Raw genomic sequence first — 21,851 nt, forward strand, 5'->3', positions numbered from 1 at the left:
AACCACAAAACTAGACCGAGAATTGCCTGGTGGAGCTTATATATTATTGTATTTAGAATAAAAGAAATGGGTGTTTTTAAAATTTTACTTTTCGATTATCAATTTTTAACTTTAAAAAAAAAATTACACTAAACAAATTAATCCACAATCTTCTTGTGTTCAATTTTGTGCACTTAAAAATTTTTCTAACAAGGAGGATGTGGATACCTTGGACACCAATAATGAAAAGCAAAGATGTGTGAGGGGCAAGAGTGCCCCCAAAAAGCCAAGGCTTCAACATAACGTTGGGGAAGATAGTTTTTAATAGGAATCAAGCAAAGAAGTTGATTCATCCAATTCTTTGATTCCATTTCTAGCCCTATATATAAAGAAGACAATCCAAGATTTCAACAATATCACAAACAAAGCAAGCCCTCCTCTTCTTTGTCTTTGTTGTTTTTGAATCTATAGAGCTTTTTGTAAAGATGAGCAACAGGTTGTTGTTGGGACCAGGTTCTATAGGTTCCGATTCGATGCAGCAACTGATAAAAACTGACAGAGGCAGCTTCATGGCATCCGATGACACTGTCATGTTGAAGCAAATCCAGACAACTCATAATCCCGATGGCCGCGAAATTGACATTAAATCTATTCTTCTTATCGTCGAGGACATCCTCAGCCGTGCCACCATGACCGTCGAAACCAGCATTGTCCCGGTAATAATAATCCGTTCATCATATCACATTATTTCATTATATTTGTCTTCAGTAATATGGATGCTCTCTATTTGTAAACTCTATTTACCATTAATTTTTTTTAAAGAAAAGTATTAGTATGAAATAATATAGGTACAATTATTAAAGGAAAATTTACTCATAAATTCTATATAGTGGAATATTGATCCATTTAGTCCTAAAAATTTGCTTATGACACAATTAGTCATTTTTGTTTTGAAAAGTTGTATTTGGCGTCATTTGAGTTTAAGTGAGCCTTTTTGTGATTCATTTTTTCAATTTTCTGATTTATTTTTTGGATGGAAATGAAAATGTGAGACATGAATTATTTTTTGGGGGATTGGTGGCTGAAGTATTAATTGTTGAGCGTAAAAATTTAAATTTTTGTTAGCGTTGTTTTCTAGTGTTAGATTGGAGTAATACATTAGAGTACTATGTTTAGAAAAATATACTAAGGAATTTTTGTGTGTTATATTGATTGGAGTGTTACGTTTGAAAAAAATACACTAAATAGTTTTTTTTGAAATATTACGTTGTTACTTTTGAGAAAAATACATTAAAGAATTTTTTAGTGTGTTACATTGAGTGTTATGTTTTTAAAATGTTACATTGGGGTGTTAATATTGGAAAAAATACACTATGAAATTTTTTTGAAATATTACGTTTAGTAATTTTAACATTATGAGAAAACTCACACTTGTCACTCAATGCATAACACGCGTGTTTTACTTGACTCTTTATGTGATTTATACTAGAATGAGACCTTTAAATCTTTAAGAAAAAAATGAAAAATCAAGCAGTTTATAAGATTATTATTTAGAATTTATTGGTGCTTTATTATTAAATTGATTTGATTTTTTTTTTTTTTGGATGAACAATCAAGAGCTTACAAAGTAAATAAATTAGATAGCAAGTCAGTAATGGGCTTCACGGACTCAAGTGGATAGTCAAGTCTGGTTCACCTTGGACTGGAGACAATTTGTTTCCTATTTTAAGGAGGAGAACTTTATATGTCATCCAAAACAAGACTTGATAAATGATTTTGAAAACGTCACGTTTATCTGTTAAGCCCAATTGACTTTTGTGCCCCGCAAGTGTCAACCATAAACTTTTGTGCCCTTAGCTTTATTTCTAACTCATATTATTGTTATTATTATTACATGTGATTTATGCAAAAAGATGCACCAATAATGAACATCATTCAATTGTTATAAAATAGTCATTTCAATTTATCATTACTTAGAAAATAAATTAATGAATTAGATTCATCGCATGAATCATTCACATCTCACTAACTTTAAATTTATACTATACATCTCATTTTTAAACTAAATTTCGGAATAATTTTTCATAATTATTAGCATTTGGTATCTTGATTCTCTTGTTGCTAATTTGCTTGTGGTTTGAGTATAGGGCGTCCATGCACAAATTGAAAACATGGAAAACAAAGCCCACCAAGCTAGTGTCACTCTCATGCTTGAGGCGCTCTCATATATAATTGACCGAATTGCTTGTGAGGTAATTTCAAACCAAATACATATATAAAAAATTCTCATTTTTCTTTGAAATATCCAAAATTCCAAAAAATAAAAATAAAAATCATGTCCTATATAATTACACAACAATGAGATTTTATCTCTTTTTTGCCGACAGTTAGACCACTAAATGATTTTTTTTTTTTTTCCCTCCTAAAGACTATTTATCCAATTTACATTAACATTTTTCAATCAAAACTTTGTGTTTTCAGATGACATACAAGTCTTTGGCTGGTGTGGATGGACATCAAATAACAGTCTCTCTCTTTACTATGCTATCAAGCTATTCATGGGATGCAAAATTAGTGTTAGCCCTAGCAGCCTTTGCATTGAACTATGGAGAGTTCTGGCTTCTAGCTCAGATTTACACATCAAACCAACTCGCAAAATCAATGGCGATCCTTAAGCAGTTGCCGTTCATCATGGAGCACACGGGCCCACTGAAACCCCGGTTTGATTCCCTAAACAGTCTCATCAAGGCCGTGTTGGACTTGACTCGGTGCATTGTCTCGTTTAGAGAGCTACCATCGACGTATATTACTCAGGACATGCCAGCTTTGTCCACGGCCATGGCCACTGTCCCAACTGCTGTGTATTGGGCCATTAGAGGAATCATAGCTTGCGCAACTCAAATCACTAGCCTCACTACCATGGGCCATGAGTATGTTTTTCACAACAATTATAATGATTGTTTTTAAGTTTTCTAATATCTTATTCAATTATATATCAAATGTTTGTGTTTGACTAGAAATTAACGCAATCAATTGATACACTATCAAATGACCTTGCTTCTTCACACCACATATGATTTTTTAGGTATGTAGCAGCCACCATGGAGGCATGGGAACTATCCACCTTGGCTCACAAGATCAATAACATACATGAACATCTCAAGAAGCAACTCGATATTTGCTATCAACTCATAGGTAGACACACTAACCTGTAAAAATGTACGGATGTTGGCTTTGGTTGCAGCTTATAAGTTTGCTTGTTTTTTTTATTTGTTTTTTTTTTTAGTGACCTTTTTTCAATTTTGAATTATTTTTTTTTTTTTATTATTTTTTTTTTTTTAAAGATCCTCTAGACAACTATCCTAACTTTTTTGAAAAAAAGTCTAACTAATCATGTTGTTGATGCAGAGGATAGGAGGAGCATTGAAGCTTATGAGGCACTACTGCGTGTCTTTGATATGATCCACATAGATAACATGAAAGTTCTCAGGATGCTGATTTATGCCAAGGATGATCTGCAACCACTCTTTGATGGTTCTTCTAAGAGAAGGGTTTGAACATGGACTCAATACTAGCGCTAACTACTTTAGGACATTATAAAAAGAAAAATAGGTGGTAGCTCGAAATGGGTGAGGGTCGAATGGCCCGAAATTTGAAAACCACGTCGTTTTGCGATTTTCTTCTTCTTCTTCGTTGAACTTCGTTGAACACAGGAGAACAGAAGGGAAGAGGAGGAGAGAGGGAGAAAGAGAGAGGAGAGGAGAGAAGAGTTCATCGCCTCCGCCCGCCGTCCTCGTCGCAGCTCGTTCGTCGCCTTCGCCCGCCGTCGCAGCTCGCAGCTCGTCGCCTCCGCCCGATCATGCCTCCGCCCCCCGCCTCCGCCTCCAGCCCTAATAATTGGGCCCCCTCCAGTCCTTCTCCTCCTCCTCTTCCTCCTCCTCCTCTGATTTTCTACTTCTTCTGGAAAAAAAAAAAAAAATGACACCAAAGGGAGGGGATGAACGGAGTTGTGTGTGTGTGTGTGAGTGTGAGTTTTCCAGAGAGAGGGGATGAACAAAGGGAGGGTGGGTGTACAAAGAAAATGGGTGGGTGTACAAAGCAATTCGGGCCTTTCAACCCAAGCCATTTCAAGCTACGAAATTGGGTTGTTATAAAAATTACAATTTCAAAAAAAAATCAATGTAATTTTGTTTTGCGCCAAAAAAATTTCATCCTTAGTTCATCGGGCAAAATTTCATCATAATAAGTAAAAGGCAATGGCATGTTATAGCATGCACTTTTTGCGACAAACTAGCAAGTCGTCATAAATTCTATAGTAATCGACATGCGTTTATATTTGTTGCTAAAAAGTAAAGGTTCTAAAAGAAAAACGGCACAACAAATGACTCATGCATTTAGCGTCAATTTTAAAAGTTAATTTAAATTTATGTTGCCATGATTATTATAGTCATCAAAATCCATAGAAGAAAATTTGGTCGAAAATATCACAACGACTATTTTATAGCAATGAAAGCAAATACACTTTTCTATTTGATTTGAGGCAATTGAAAGGTTCTTATCAATAAAAGCACTTTGCGATGAATTTTGGTTCATCACAAAAAAATTAGTCACTAAAAATAGTATTTCTTGTAGTAACAGGAATCCACTAAAAAATTTTAACAGTTGTAGCCGTTGCTTGTTCATACTAACTTCTTTACCTCTATGGGAAAAACAAAAAAACAAAAAAAACAGGTTAATCTCGATGTTTTGAGGAGGAAGAATGTATTATTGCTCATATCAAGCCTAAACATCTTACCGGATGAGCTTTCAATTCTTGAACAAATTTATAGTGAGTCGCGACATCATGCGACGAGAATGGATAATCTATATGAGATGGTATGGATCCCAATCGTGGATCGCACGGTGCAATGGACAGACCCTATGCAAAAGCAGTTTGAGGATTTGCAATCTACTATGCCATGGTATACGGTGCACCACCCTTCCTTGATTGATCGGGCAGTCATCAGGTTCGTCAAGGAGAAGTGGCACTTAAGGAATAAACCCATCCTAGTGGTCCTGGACCCTCAAGGGAAGGTTGTGAGCCCCAATGCCATCCACATGATGTGGATTTGGGGAAGTAATGCATTTCCTTTCACAATCACGAGAGAGGAAGCTCTTTGGAGAGAAGAAACTTGGAGGCTTGAGTTGTTGGTGAATGGTACTGACCAAACAATATTGAATTGGGTAAGTAACATATTCTTTTTTTGAGTATTGCTATTCAGGCCAAAAAATTAAACTTACTTTCTAAACTTTTTAATATGTTACTTAATTAAAATATCTAAATCAAATCTCTCTTTTATTTATTCTCTAATCATCAATTAATTATCTTATTGATACATTACTAAATCTAGAAAGTGGGTTTAGAAAATTGGCTTATATATCATTTCCGTTCTTTTTTTCATCTCTAGATTAACATTGTCACTTTAATCTATATGTATACACAAAATTATTCATATTTGTATCATAATCAATTAGCAATTTAAGGTATATATATCTAAAATCAAGCCTCTAAAAATTGAATTAAGCATGTATGCTTTCATGTTTAGAATTCGAAAAATGATGACCCACATATAAAAATTAGAATTAAAGTTAAGTGAGTTGTGCAATGTGTTTCCAGATTAAAGAAGGAAAGTATATTTTCTTGTATGGAGGGGATGACATGGAGTGGATCCGAAGATTCACCAAGACAGCACGCTTTGTTGCACAAGCTGCGAACATCCCTCTAGAGATGGCTTATGTTGGAAAGAGTAGCAAGAAGGAACAAATCCGAAGAATCATCAACACCATCAATCAGGAAAAACTGAGTTATTCTTGGTCAGACCTCATGATATGGTTCTTTTGGACTAGGCTAGAAAGTATGTTGTTTTCCAAGATTCAACTAGGAAGGGCCGATGATCAAGACCCCACAATGCAAGAGATCAAGAAACTACTTAGCTACGACAAGAGTGGAGGGTGGGCAGTGCTAAGTAAGGGAGCGGACGTGGTGGTGAATGGGCATGGGACAACCATGTTGCCTACCTTGGTAGAATATGATACGTGGAAGGGGCATGTGATCACAAAAGGCTTCGAAAAATCGTTTAAGGATCACCATGACATGCTTCATGGTGTTGCTCATCCCTGTTGTCGCTTCGAGTTTCCAAGTATGGGGGGAAGGATTCCAGAGAGCATGAAATGTCCGGAGTGCCAGCGAACCATGGAGAAGTACACCACCTTCCTTTGTTGCCATGATGACAACACTACAACCTCGTTCTACTAAAGCCCCAACCTCTCGTTACTTGCTAATTAATACTATCAATTCTGCTAAAAATACCAAAATTAATATATGAATAAAACTGGGTATGAAATGTAGCGTCAAGGTCACTCTTGTGGGCTTTGATAAAGTTGGTGGTCTAATTCTTGCTAAATATAAGAGCCACTTTGATGTAAAAATGGCACCATATTAATAATAATATTGAGTATTATTATTTGGCTCATGTGTTCTTTTAAATTGTTCTGTCTTCTTCCTATAGTGAGAGTTACTCACATCAAAGTATGGACCAATATTCGGATAAGGTATCCTTTAGTGAATTTTTTTAAGCTCTTAGATCTTGATTACTTGGTGTGAAGTGCCTTCATATTTGTTCTAAACTCTTGAACAAGATATGATGATATGCATATGATGATTTTTATTTATTTTTAAGTTAGAGTATTAATTAGTCCGGTCCAGAGGAGCCGTGCAGATAGCCCGGTCCGAAGGAGCTTGGTGGTTAGCTCGGTCACCACGGTCGGTGCGGTAACAGTTAGCTCGGTCAAACCATATTGAGCCGAAGTATGTTGAGCTTTCCTCAGAACCTTGATATTGGTTAGCTCGGTCTAAGCTCGATGTGATTAGTGCAGTCTCAGACAACCCGGTTGGAATGTCAAACCGAGGTACACGCAGTGAAAAGAATAATCGAGCTAATGGGAGCTCGGTCTAGTCTGCGGCTTTAGCATGGCCATGTTATCTCGGTCGTATTGACATCCAACCGTGGTAGAACCATCTCACTTAGTTTAAGCAGTGAGGGGGGTGTTGAAGGATAAGCATAATCTTTCAAGAAGGTAATTCCTGGGAGGACTCTACATGGAGGAGTAAGAGTCCTACTTGGATTGTGCCACGCGGAACCTATAAAAGCTCATAACATCACCTAAGGAGAGATAACACAACTTTGATTCTCGAATACACAAAACTTTTGTCTATTTGCTATTTTGCTGACTTGGGCATCGGAGAGGTATCCGGCACACACCCGCCGGTCAACTCACGTTTGTGTTTTCAGGGAGTAAAGCGACGACGTTTGGAAGAGTGTGGACTTGATCAACAGGATTATACGAGAAGATTATTTCTTACTCGTACAATTGGCGTCGTTTGTAGGAATCACAGAAAGAACAAAACCTCTTGATCAAAGTTTTCCTCGCTAGATTAGACGTAATGGCGCACAATGAAGATTTGCCGTAGTCCGCCATTGACAGGCAAACCCCAGAGGGAGGTGGGAGGCACAAAGGTTTGCCTTCCATCCCTCCCATGGCAGACCTGGAGCCCCAGCGACAGAATCCCCAGAGGGATGCAAGGGAAATGCGGGGTAACAGCCCCCGTCACTCATCAAGTCCTGATAGACAGGGGCGGAGGATCGACCCTCAAGTTTTGGAGGATCGGGTAAAGGTGCAGGACGAGTTAATCAGGAAGATAGCGGCAGACATGTAATTGATGAAGCGCCGGATAAAAGGAAAAGAGGTGGCGACAGGAGAGGGGCACACAAGCGATACGCCCCCTCGCCACTCTGAAGATCATGGTAGGCATACCACGCCATCGCAAGCAAAGAGTAAGAGCCTCAGAATGGGCGATACTCAATTAAGGACTTCTAGAACTCGTTACTCCAGGTCTGAGAGAACGAGATCATTAAGGTCTTACACTGAGGGAAGCACCTATCGGCCTTCACATACGCACCGGACATCATCCAGGCAAACGGAGTTGCCAGATCGTCCGACTTACGAATTGTGCTTGAAGAGAGGGCACGACGGAAGGAGGATGCCAGGCACGCGACCCGCACAGAGTTTCAGCCCTTCAGCGGTTGGCTCCTCGGACGCATGGAAGCGTCGAGGTAGGAATGCAAATACCGCACCTTGCCTACGAACCAACAGATAAAGCACTGGCAAGGTTACATAACTCACTGTTCGTTCCGACGATGGAGAACGCACCACTACCTTCAGGCTTCATCCAGCCTAAATTTACAACTTACGAGGGGAAGACAGACCCCTACATACACCTAAGCCACTTTCGCCAAGTCATGGCAGTATACAGGCGGAACGAGGCTTTGATGTGCATCCTATTCCCATCCAGCCTTGGCGACCTAGGCTTAACCTGGTTCGAAAGGCTACCAAAATGCAGCATAGCCTTCTGGGCGCAATAAGCGGAGGCGTTCGTAACAAGGTTCGGAACGAACACCAAGACGCCAGTAGAGATCAATTAGCTACTCTCCATTGACATGGACGACAAGGAGACGTTGAGATCCTACAACAGTCGTTATTGGGAGACCTTCAACCAAATAGGAGATTGCCCCACAAATCTCGCCATTGCGCAATACAAAAGGGGTCTTCCAGTCAGAAACAGGCTGAGAGACTCAATTACCATGACACCCCCCCTCACAATGGAAGCCTTAATGGAGAGGGTACACCAGCACATTTGGGTAGAAGAGGACGGCGCCCGAGCAAAGACAAAATCTGGTGCAACAGCGGTGTCAGATAAGAAGACTACAACAAAAGTCAACACGGTAGAACGTCCAAGCAAGAACGGACGAGACAGACGAGACAACGGAGAAGACTAAGATAAAAGATGGTTGAGAGTCCGCACTGCCATTACCATGGTATTCAAGAAACCAATCTACCGAATCCTCAGTGAGATACGTGATGAACCTTTCGTCAGATGGCCAGCTAAGCTGGGAGAAGCGCAAAAGGACTACGACGAAAGATCTCGGTGCACCTTCTATAAGGAAAAGGGGCACTGCACTGAAAATTGCACGCCATTGAGACAACATCTGGAGGAGTTAGTGGCAGCTGGGCATCTGGAGTGCATTGAGAGAGAGACACAGCTAATCCCCCAAAACCACGATCACCCAGACGGAACGCTGATCGACACCGCACCTCAAGGCGTGATAAACATAATACATGGGGTATTCGAACCTGAGCGAGTATATGAGCTCAGGGGAATGATAAAGAAGTCTGAGCACTTAAGGGAGGTATTAAATGCGCAGCCCACCATTAAAAAGGGAAAAACGGAAGTCACGAACGTCATGTCTTTTTCAGATAGAGACTTGCCAAGGATATATTGCCCTTACAACGATGCACTGATCGTCACTCTCCGCTTCAAGGATTACGACGTCAAGCGAATTTTGATTGACCAAGGGAGCTCATGTGAGATAATGTACTATAAAACTTTCAAACAGTTGAAACTGGAGGACAAAGACTTGGCACCTGCCGTATCTCCCCTGATCGGATTCAACTCAATGCCAGAGTGGCCAGTTGGCAAGATTATCCTCCCAGTCAGAGCAGGAAGCATGACGAAACAAGTGGAATTTTGGGTATTGAAAGTCCCTTCCACTTATAACATAATCTTGGGGGGGACATGGCTACACGTCATGCGATCGGTAGCGTCAACCTACCATTAAGTAATGCGGTTCCCCAACGAAGCCGGAGTAATTGAAGAGGTCGATGGAGACAAAATTATGTCCAAGCAATGCTTCGTCACAGTAAATGGTAGCCGAGCTGCCAAAGGGTTTGTTCAGATTGTGGAAGAACCTGAGAACAATGAATTGTTTGCGGATGTTGGCAAAGCCGCTGAACAGAAGGCAGTGGAAGACTTGGTACAGGTAAGAATAGATGAAAAGGACCCGGAAAAGTTCTTTTTTCTTGGCTCATCTATGTCCAGCACCGAGAGAATAGAGGTCATGGAATTCTTGACCTCTAACATCGAAGTGTTTGCCTGGACGCCGTATGACATGCCTGGCATTGACCCAAACATCATCTGTCACCAATTGAATGTCCACCTAATTGCAAGACCAATCATATAGCGCACTCGCAGATCAGCACTCCACCACGCCGAGATAGTGGCAGAAGAAATGGGAAACCTTCTAGAGGCAGGAGCTATCAGAGAGGTGCACTATCCCAAGTGGATATCCAACATAGTAGTAGTGCCAAAAAAGAATAGAAAATAGCGTGTCTGTGTGGACTACAAAACAGTCAACAAGGCATGCCCAAAGGACAGCTTTTCTTTACCACGGATAGGCCAACTGGTAGATCTGACAGCAGGACACAACCATCTTAGCTTTCTTGATGCATACAGAGGTTACCATCAGATCACTATGTATGAGCCAGACCAGGAAGTCACATCCTTTACGACGCCAAGAGGATTGTATTGTTACAAGGCCATGCCCTTTGGCCTTAAGAATGCAGGGGCAACATTCCAGCGGATGATCACCAAGATGTTTGAGCCATTGTTAGGCAGAACAATGGAGGCTTACATCGACGACATGGTGGTCAAGAGCAAGGATGAGAATAACCATCTCAGGGACCTAGGTGAGATGTTTCAGATCCTCAAGAAGCACAAGTTGCGCCTTAATGCATCTAAGTGTGCGTTCGGCGTAGGATCGGGCAAATTCCTAGGCTTCCAGGTAACCAACCGAGGTATAGAAGTAGACCCCTCTCAAATCAAAGCAATTCAGGAACGAAAGAGGCCCAACTCAGTAAAACAAGTACAGCATCTCACCGGCATGGTAGCCGCGCTAAACCGGTTCATAAGTCGGTCGTCAGACAGATGTCGACTATTTTTTCAAGTATTAAAGGCCAAGTTTGAGTGGGATGAAGAATGCGACCGCGCCCTAGAAAGTTTCAAAGAATACATGTCTTCTCCACCGCTGCTAGTGACCCCAATACCTAGAGAAGAACTATTTTTGTATCTGGCAGTCTCACAACACGCAATTAGCGCAGTGTTGGTCCGAGCAGAAGGAATCCAGCATCTGCCCATCTTTTATGTCAGCAAGACATTACTGGGTGCAGAAACCAGGTACTTACCATTGGAAAAACTAGCCTTAGCCTTAATGATGGTCTCAAGGAAGTTGTCGCACTACTTTCACGCTCACACCATAATCGTCCTCACAGCTTTTCCATTAAAAGCCTTGTTTGAGAGGGCGAACTTTTCTGGGCGAATCTTGAAGTGGGCAGTAGAGTTGGGACAGTTTGACATCAAGTTTCAACCCAAAACTACGATAAAAGCCCAAGCTTTGGCAGACTTTGTCGCAGAATTCACACCAGAAAATCATCACGTCTACCCAGTTGACTTAACGGGTACATCCGAAATAGGGATGGAAAGTGGTGCCGGAATAGCGTAACCCCTGATACAGAATACCCAGCCACATCCCAGGACAGACCAGAGTGAACACAAAGAGGGAGAAACAAACCATGTTGCACCAAGCAAAGACCCATCAATAAATAAAGACTTGGTACAATCAGATAGCGAGGGGCAAATAGTAAGTGTGGACTTTGAAGAAAACACCAGCAACACTCAGGACCCCAAGGCATCATCCGATCCCTCCACCTGCTGGAAGCTATTCGTTGGAGAGATGTGGAAGCTCTTTGTGGATGGAGCATCCAATAGGCACGGTGCAGGACTCGGTATAGCCCTCATCTCACCAAATTGGCTCCCCAGCATCAAACAACGAAGTAGAGTATGAAGCGCTTCTGGCAGGACTAAAATCAGCACTTTACATAAAGGCCACCGAGCTAATGGTTTACAGTGACTCACAGCTGGTGGTAAACCAGATTTCTAGCGACTACGAAGCAAAGAGTGAAAGGATGGCTAAGTACCAAGAGTTAGTTAGAAAAGAGATCATGAAGTTCGAAGTAGTGTGGATAGAGCAGATTAGTAGAGAAGAAAACAGCAGAGCAGACGAACTAGCAGGCTTTGCTTCAATGGCAGATACATCCATTCCACATCCACTACTGATCGACTTCCTACCCAGACCAAGCATTGAAGAACCTGAAGTAGAAGAAGTATGTTGCGCCGAACTAGGCCCTTCATGGATGGATCCCATCATAGTGTTCCTAAAAGACGACATTTTACCCGAAGAGAAGAAGGAGGCTAACAAGATAAGAGCAATGTCATAGCGATTTTGGCTCTCCCCATTAATGGCCTTGTACAAAAAATCCTTTACAGGACCTTACCTAAAGTGTGTCCATCCCAGCAAGGTCGAAGCATTCCTGTTCGAGATTCACGAAGGCGTCTGCGGAAGCCACCAAGGAGGGCAATCATTGGCTTACAGAGCAATTTCGCAGGGATATTGGTGGCCTTACATGCAAGTAGATTCGGAGAAGTATGTCAAAAAGTGCGAGAAATATCAGAAGTTCACACACCAAATACATCAGCCAGCCAGAGAGCTTCTACCTTTAACTAGTCCATGGTCCTTCGCAATGTGGGGTTTGGACATAGTAGGACCACTTCCAACAGCACCCGGTAACAGAAAGTTCTTCCTGGCAGCAACAGATTACTTCACAAAATGGGTAGAAGCAGGAGCACTAGCATCAATAAAGGAGAAAGATGTGAAGAAGTTTGTCTAGCAGAATATTATCACTCGGTTCGGTATACCCAAGGCACTGATATCAGACAACAGCACCCAGTTCGACGGTAAAATTTTTAGGGGCTTTTGTGAGGAGTACAAGATAGAATTCTATAACTCTATACCGGCATACCCCCAAACAAATGGCCAAGCAGAAGCATCAAACAAAGTTGTCCTGGATGGATTGAAGAAAAGGTTAGAGAAAGGAAAAGAAAAGTGGGCTGAGGAGCTTCCTCATGTTTTATGGGCTTACCGTACCACACATCGCCGATCAACCGGAGAAACACCATTCTCCCTAGCCTACGGCATGGAAGCAATAATCCCACTGGAAGTTAGCCTACCCACTATTCGAAGCGAAAATTTTGATCCAGACTTAAATGGAGAAGCCATCACATTAGAGCTCGACCTTGCAGAAGAAATAAGAGAAAGAGCATTGGTTTACATCGCCTCATACCAACACGAGTTATCTAGGAAATACAATAAGACCGTCCATCCAAGGCAATTCAAGATCGGAGATTGGGTACTGTGCAAAGCAATAGGGAACACCCTGGTACCCAGAGATGGCAAGTTAGGGCCCAATTGGGAAGGACCTTACAAAGTGGTTGGATTAGCTGGCAAAGGGGCATACCACCTGGAAGACGAGGACGACAAAGCCATTCCCAGGCCATGGAACACTGTCAATCTCAAACTATTTTATTTTTAGATTTTCTTTCAAATATTTGTAATTTTTTCTTTCTCAATAAAACAAGTAGTTTCTTTTCAGTATAATCGTTTCCTTCTGTAAAAGATTGTTTTAGGGAGTTAGGCGCACTGAAAGCATAGTTGGTCGGAATAACCAACTTTGCACTCTCTTCAACTGAGATTAGGATCAATGTTGAAGAACTTGGCTGGAAAAACCAACACCCCTCCTAAGCCCAGGATAAGGATCCAGGCTACAGGACGTTTGGTCGAAATAACCAAACACTTTACTTTAGGTTGGTAGGAATAATCAACTTAGAGGTTGGCAGGAAAAACCAGCATCCCTTCTAAGTCCAGGATAAGGATCTAGGCTACAGGACGTTTGGTCAGAATAACCAAACACTTTACTTTAGGTTGGCAGGAATAACCAACTTAGAGGTTGGCTAGAAAAACCAACACCCCTCCTAAGCCCAGGATAAGGATCCAGGCTATAGGACGTTTGGTCGGAATAACCAAACACTTTACTCTAGGTTGGCAATAATAACCAACTTAGAGGTTGGCTGGAAAAAACAACACTTATTGTTCTTTAACCGAGATAAGGATCTAAGCTAAAGAGGTTAGCTGACAAAACCAACACTTATTGTTCTTCAACCGAGATAAGAATCTAGGCTGAAGAGGTTGGCTGAAAAAACCAACACTTATTGTTCTTCAGCCGAGATAAGGATCTAGGCTAAAGAGGTTGGCATGTATGACCAGTTAGATTTCAAAGTTAAGACCAGGATAAAATATCTTGGCCAGAGAATATTATACTGCATTCAGATTACAGAGTAAGTACATGCATAGAAGTTAACCGAAATAATAGTTGGAACAAAAGAAGATTTCATTGAAAGTGCAAATTAAGAGTTACAAAATAGTGGGATTACGGTTTTCTTTCCAAAAGTAAAAAAGAAGAAAATACAAAGTCAAGCAAACAGATCGTCAAGATTAGCATCCAGTTCAACTCGGAGCTCGATTTCAGTTGGTAGCTCGGTTGTCCACCGGTGGTTCAACCCGCGCTGAATGGATGGCTGGATCATTGACGACCGAGGCATTATCAGGCACGGTCTCTTCATCATCATCCTCAGATTCAAGGAATTTTTGTTGAATGGCGGGTGCATACTCCGCCATACAGCTCGGTATGAAGTGCGATGGAGGGTTTTGGAAAACCTCAGTCTCTGGACCGTAACCGAGCTGTTCCACCGCCGCTTTCCACCCGCATTTGAAAAATAGATCCTTAGCAACTTCACACTGCAGGATGTAGGTTGTTTCACCTTCTTTGTAACCACGGTCCTCTACATCACCAATCTTCTTCTCAAGTTCAGTTATTTCGGCTTTCTTGTTCTGCTCAACTTTGGCAAGCTCACGCAGATAGCGGTCCTTCAGCTCGGTCAGAGCTTTTTGTTTGTCCACCTCGGCTAAGTCAACTAGGCCGGTGAGGCGGGCGACCTCAGATTGTAGCTCGGCCATTTGTTGTTTGGCCTCGTTTAGCTCGACTGTCTTCTTTTCAGCCTCTGCCAAGGCTTGCCTTATTGTTTTGCGTAGCTCTAGCACACGCTTATGGGCAATCTGGTTCTTTTGCATAGCCTGCATAGACATGGTAAGCAATGTAGCGTGAGAACCAAGCTAACAGTTGGACAAAACAGGAAAACAAAGGAAAGAGTACTCACCAGCACCATTAATTTGGTGGCCGAGCGGATAGCTTTTAGCTCAGTAAGGTGGGCATGGTGATCTATATCAGGGGGCAGACACACGCTCTTAGCCAGTTAAAGGCCAGCATGTGATCTTTATCTGCCACCACTGAATCTGTTGGTCTGATGGCTCGGTTGTGGTATGTTAATTTCGGTGCCCAATCAGAGGAGTTAGCTCAGTCTGGGCTCTCAGGTTGTGGGCTCGGTACTTCGGTTTGTGGAAGCATAGTTTTGTCTTCGTCAACGAGGCATGGTTCGGTAGTAGAAGACCGAGCTCGCTTGCGAGTCCGAGACGATTCAGGTTGGTGGGATGGCAGGGCTACCACGGTCTCTTGGGTTTGACCGGCTGGGGGTACCTCAGGCTGGTTTGTCTCGGTCAGAAGGGCTTTTACGGCTCTTTTCTTGGCCATTTCTTATTCAGCAGTTAGTCGGATCTGGTTGATTTAAGGCAAGGTTGGGTCCGGTTCAGGAGAGACTTCCAATAAAAAGTCAGTTACCCTAGTCTTACGTTTACTACTATGTCTATACGTCGGTTCAAAATTCAGTAGCTCGGCCCAACTTCTATTAGAGTATCGAAGTGTGGCGCGAAGTGTGTTTAAATTGGGGTAGTTGTACTAGGACTTGAGGAAGTTCAAATTTGCATGAAGAAAAGTAAACAGTCAGTGCGGTTCAACATAAGAAAACCGAGGTAAAAGTGAGCATGGAATTGAGCCGAGGTAATCCTACCGGCTTCACCCTTGTTCTAATTTATTCTGTCGTCCGGGATCGGGGCTTGTTGGTCCTTAAAATTCCCAAATACCCAGAGGAAATCATCATCATTAACATCCTTATCTGGGGTATCTTTTATTATCTTTTCACGTCGGCGTCTTATTCTTAAATAGTAAACCTAGCCATCTTCATTTGATCCTATGGAGTATTGGTAAAAAAGCTCCGCTAAACCGAGGTTAAGGCCAGCCCGGCGATTTAGCTCGGCGATGCCATTTATTATGCGGTATGAATTTGTGGAAAGTTGGGTAGGGCAGAGGTTGGTTTGTCTGAGGAATTCGCATAGAAGGGGCTGTATAGGGAATCTTAGTCCGGTTTCTACAATGGAAAGAAATGTAAAAGGAACAAAGCCAGGGTTTCCCCAGGGTATGGTATCTAGTTCGGCTAAAGTGAGATGAACATCATCAGGGATATGGTAGTCCCTTCGAAACTCGGCCATAGCACCTGGTGAGTTCACTAAAAACCTATATTTACCCATAAGGATTTAAATTATGTATAAATCAGCCTGGAGTATTAGCTCGGCACCAAGCAGATAATGGGCATCTCGACTGGACGTGCAAAGGAGTGACTGGGCAACCTAGTCAGAGTCTGCAAAGTGAAAAAGAAAGGTGTTAAGCACAGATCGTGGGACCGTGCTACAAGAAATGTAGGCAAGATAAATGAAGTCCTAACTCGGTTACATGGAATGCTATCCAGTCTTAGCTCGGTTTAAGCAAGGGGCTTTAGTCCGGTCGAGCCATTTGGGCAGCATTCTTAGTTCGGTTTGAACTAAGGGAGCTAGTTTAGCCCCAAGATTTAGCTCGGTCAGTGATTGAGGCTTTCTAGCGTGGTATTGCGCAAACCCGGTACGGTGCGATAGCTCGGTTAAAAGAAACAAAAGGTCCCTAACTTATGGAAACCACAAGTATGGCATAAGTTTTAATGCGGTTATTGGTTGTGGCTAGGCTTGCATCTAATACAAACAGTATCCTAGTTCGGTTGACGTGTGATTTTGAATCAAATACATCGTTCTTCAAATTCTTCATGAGTACAAGTGATTCTATTACATGGTTTTAAGGGAAAAATGGTAACAAACATGGCATATGTTTTGAAAAACATACGAGTAAAACATACTTTGTGTTGCAAAAGAGGTTCAAGATAAAGGCACTGAAAATGGAGGTAGTACCAGCAAGAACACGAGCTCCACAGTTGCAAGGGAATAAGGGAGAAGAAGTTCGAAGAGAGAGGAAAATGATGAATAGTAAACGTGATAGATTCAAAAATGAGTAGTTTTTGTGTAAAGAAGGACAAAAAGGCGGGCCTGTTAAAAAACGCGGAGTACGAAGATAGCATGACAGCTGCATTTGGCTAATCAGAGTCTGCCACGTGTCCTTGGAATAGAAATCGATTCAGTTATAGAGACTGAAGAGACATTTTGACCAGACAAATTGGTAACACGATGTAAATTTAGCTCGGTTGGAAGGCTAAAGTTTTTTAGTTCGGTTGGAAGGCTAAAGTTTTTTTTAGCTCGGCTGGTAACAGGTAATCCCTATCATGCTACGCAGATGGAATTAAGGGGTAATTGAGAGGGTAATTTATATGTAAATTAGGTCGAGCTGGGTAATGGGTCATTCTATGGGCCACAATAAGAAGGGCTGAGTAAAAAGGCCTTATAATTAGTCCGGTCCAGAGGAGCCGTGCAGATAGCCCGGTCCGAAGGAGCTTGGTGGTTAGCTCGGTCACCACGGTCGACACGGTAACAGTTAGCTCGGTCAAACCATATTGAGCCGAAGTATGTTGAGCTTTTCTTAGAACCTTGCTATTGGTTAGCTCGGTCTAAGCTTGATGTGATTAGTGCGGTCTCAGACAACCCAGTTAGAATGTCAAACCGAGGTACACGCAGTGAAAGGAAAAATCGAGCTAGTGGGAGCTCGGTCTAGTTTGCGATTTTGGCATGGCCATGTTATCTCGGTCGTATTGACATCCAACCATGGTAGAACTATCTTACTTGGTTTAAGCAGTGAGGGGGGTGTTGAAGGATAAGCATATCTTTCAGGAAGCTGATTCCTAGGAGGACTCTTGTGGCAACCCTCACCACTATTCACTGATTAACCACTGATTACTGCTAAACTGAGACTAAGCATGTTAATTGACTGACTGACTGAAATCCTGAACTGATTGATTGTCTGTATCTGTTTAAGTGCATATCTATCTGTTCGACTGTTAAACTATCTGTTCATGTTTTATGTTTTAAACTGCAAATTGAAGGTCTTATCGGCGGCCGAATCTGAAATTGATTACTGATATGTGTTAATCATAATATATGTGATTTTTGGCATATTTATTTGAAATAGGATTTGGTATGATTAAATTAGAATAAATATTGACAAATTGCACTAATTGGCTTAATTCACAACTTTGCCACTTAGTGGCCCATTACTTGGAACATTTTTGAGCTCTCCTCATTAGACACAACACATTTCATCAGCCTTCTCCTTGCTATAGCTGACTAGAGAGAGAGAGAGTGAGAGGAATAGAGTGATTTCAACAATTTTAGCTTGGTGATTTGAGGAAATTGAAGGTTAATTTCATGTTTGGACTCCTACACCTAGAATTTGAAACTTAAGGTAGAAATTATACCTTCTTGTTCTTGTATTCAAGTTATATGTTGCATGGTTTATGGAAGTCTAGAGATTAAGGTCATGAATTAACTTAATTTGTTGAATCAAAGCTTAATCTTTGCATGCATGTCTACATTGTTGCATTTTGAGATTGATTACATGGAATTTGGTACATGCATGTTCATATTATTGTTATAGTCCATGTTTTTATCTTGTTTTTGGAAGTTGAGGCTCATTTGAGCAAGTAATTGAAGCTTTGAATTGGTTTAAACTCATGCATGTCATGTGTGAGTTATGTTCATGAAAATTGGTTTGAAATTGGATTTAATTGAACTACCTTTGGACTTTGATTTCTCAAATTAATTTTTGAAACATGTTATATTGTGAGTTTTGAAGTGTTTTCTAGAAAATTAGCCCAAAAGGATCGAATTTGGTACATTGAAACTTGGTTTTGAGCTTGAGGTTCGAATTTGGAAATTCTAGAATTTGAACTTCCGCTCGAGCGGGGTTACTGGGGCTCGAGCAGGAAAATCGTGTTTCCAACACTTTACACTGTTTAACAGTCCGCTCGAGCGGGGTATTGGACGCTCGAGCGAGGACTTGTGTCACACGCTCGAGCGGGTGTTGAGCACCCATCGAGCGTGATTTTCACCCATCCAGTACTCTTGTCACGTTTTGCATACCGCTCGAGCGGGAAGGTTTACGCTCGAGTGGCAAATTTTGTTTGTATGTCTGCTCGAGCGGGGGAAACCCACGCTCGAGCGAGACCCCTGTTTTTCTGAAAATTTGTTACATGTTTTTAAAGTACATCCTTGCATCCTCATTCCATTCTAGGCATTCCTAGGCCTAGTTTAAGGCATCTTAATCAGGATATTGATGTAGAACCACACTGAGGCAAACTAGGGATTAAGTTATTATTTTCCCAACTATGTAGCTTAGTATGTGTTCATTCTGCAACTGTGTAGGGTTGGCATCCGGAGACGCGTACTAGCTTATCTGTAGCCCAGAACTCTGTGAGTAACAATGTTGTAAAGATATGTTTGAAAATGAATATTTTCTGAATGATCAACTGAACTGTTTTCTGAATTGTTTACTGTTAACTGAATGAATGTTTGTCCTCTATTCTGAACTGTATTGTGGCATCCTTAGCAACTACTGTTACTGTTACTGCTACCGTTACAGAGATCTTTGTCAGTTCCTATTTTGGAACTTCTGTTTACTATTATGATGGCCATCATTGACTGTTCGGTCTTTTAAGACCTACTGTTTACTGTACTGTTCTGCTATTAGATGTACCACATATGATTGTTATGACTGAATGACTGATACACTGAATCAATTGACTGTTTTCTATACTGAAAGGACATTCATTCTTAACCTTTTTACGCATTATGTTATTCACTGGGCTTTAGCTCACTGCTTATATATATATATATATATGTAGGTGTTCAGGCACCAGACCGGAGCTAGGAGCGTGGCTTAGATTCCCTTTTGTCAAAGCCAACCACTATGCCTCACTGCGAGGTTCCGAGCCTATCAAGTTAGGGCTTTTGGGGTGTTTTAATTTTCCCCCTTCTTGGTTATGTTCTGTATAGACTGAATGTTTTTGTACTGTACTGTTTTAAATATGGATTAAGTCCCTGTCCTGAATGATTGTATATATTGTACATACTGTTTTGGTACTGCTCGTATATGTGTATATGATATGAAAAGTCTTTTTTGCATACAGACTGTCACAGCTCATTGGACATATTTTAATTACTGTATTGGCTTCCGCCAGCCCCTGTACTCTGTATTGCTGTATTACTGTTAAGCAGGCCTTCGGTAATCTCGGATTACTGGCCGGTTATGGTACTAAATCCATAAGGGCGGGTTTAGGTCGTGATAACTCTACATAAAAGAGTAAGAGTCCTACTTGGATTGTGCCACGCAGAACCTATAAAAGCTCATAACATCACCTATGGAGAGGTAACACAACTTTGATTCTCGAATACACAAAGCTTTTGTCTATTTGTCTATTTTGCTAACTTAGGCATCGGAGAGGTATCCGGCACACACCCGCCGGCCAGCTTACGTTTGTGTTTTCAGGGAGTAAAGCGATGACGTTTGGAAGAGCACGTACTTGATCAACAGAATTATACGAGAAAATTATTTCTTACTCGTACAAGTATGCTAGTAAAGTAATGAGATGTGCCTTTCATCAAGTAAAATCAAAACTATTTGGTATCATTTTAAAAAAAAAAAAAATGGATTTTGTATTTTAAAAAATAACACAACACCACCCATCACTTTTAGAAGTTTTTCAAAATTCATAAATTTCAAAAGTATTTCTTAAATAATAGGGTTTACATACTTTCCCAAAAGTTAAATTTGGAAACAGTTTGTTAAATAGTTTTTTTTCCATATTTTGATTACAATTAAAGTTTACTTTATATATTAACAGAAAAAAAAATTTGTCAGCAAAGCCCCTATAGCTCAGTGGTAGAGCGTCAGTCTTGTAAACTGAAGGTCTGTAGTTCGATCCTGCATGGGGGCAAATAATACTCTTTTAATTTTAATTTTCTATCTTTTATTTTTTGGGAGGACAAATTTCACTTTATTTTTTTGAAAAATTTATCCATAAATTCCATATGGGAGGATGTTGATATATTTAATTCTAAGAGTTTCTTATGAACCAATTAGTCCTTTTTATTTTAAAAAATTATATTTATTTAATTTAGTGTCATTTGAGTTTAAGTAAATGTCCTTTTGTAATTCATTTTTTTATGGGAATGGAAAGGTAGGGTGTAGAAGATTATTTTTGGAGGGATTGGTGGTTGAAATATTGGTTGTCGAACGTCGAAATCTATATTTTTGTTATTGTGGTTTTTTATATTACATTTGAGTGCTATGTTTGAAAAAATTACACTATATATTGCATTGATTGAAGCATTACGTTTGAAAAAAAAAATACACAAAAAAATATTTTGGGCAAATTATACTAACAGTCTCTATAGTTTGGGACTCGTGTCACTTTGGTCCATGACTTTTCAATTGTGACACATTTGACCATGAATTTTAAATCATGTTCCAAATAAAGACAATTGAAGATGCCACTGTTTAATTTTAAGGGCAAAATCGTCAATTTAATAAAATATAAACTAATTTGACAAAAAAAAATGTCAAAAAAATATTTTAAATTTTTTTAAAATTATTGTTATCCACCAATGATAAAATTATTTAAAATTGATAAAAATTAATAAAAATTACATGATTAATTTTTAAAAATTAATTTTACATGATCATCATCCAAACACATAATAAAAATTAATTTGGTAAAAAAAATAAATAAATGTCTAAAAGATTTATCAATTTTACATAATTTTATTTTTAATAGGTAGAAATAATTTTTAAAAATTAAAAAATATTTGTTTGACATTTATTTTTGTCAAATTAGTTTATAT

The 21,851-nt window shown here is 40.4% G+C and overlaps 1 protein-coding gene and 1 non-coding gene across 2 annotated transcripts; both read left to right on the plus strand.

The window, feature by feature from the left end:
- The first annotated feature begins 335 nt into the window (after positions 1 to 335).
- On the plus strand, positions 336 to 6,491 carry LOC114316249 (protein SIEVE ELEMENT OCCLUSION B). The gene is made up of 7 exons (XM_028262910.2): positions 336 to 695; positions 2,127 to 2,231; positions 2,461 to 2,909; positions 3,065 to 3,174; positions 3,388 to 3,530; positions 4,711 to 5,202; positions 5,636 to 6,491. The coding sequence occupies exons 1-7, from the start codon at positions 465 to 467 to the stop codon at positions 6,272 to 6,274; spliced, it is 2,169 nt and encodes a 722-aa protein (XP_028118711.2). The 5' UTR covers positions 336 to 464; the 3' UTR covers positions 6,275 to 6,491.
- A 14,381-nt stretch (positions 6,492 to 20,872) lies between these two features.
- TRNAT-UGU (transfer RNA threonine (anticodon UGU)) lies at positions 20,873 to 20,944 on the plus strand. Its single transcript has one exon. It is a non-coding gene; the product is annotated as a tRNA-Thr (tRNA).
- The last annotated feature ends 907 nt before the right edge of the window (positions 20,945 to 21,851 follow it).

This window comes from Camellia sinensis, chromosome 4 (genome assembly GCF_055761805.1).
Source record: "Camellia sinensis isolate YWXY chromosome 4, ASM5576180v1, whole genome shotgun sequence".
Lineage (NCBI taxonomy): Eukaryota > Viridiplantae > Streptophyta > Magnoliopsida > Ericales > Theaceae > Camellia > Camellia sinensis.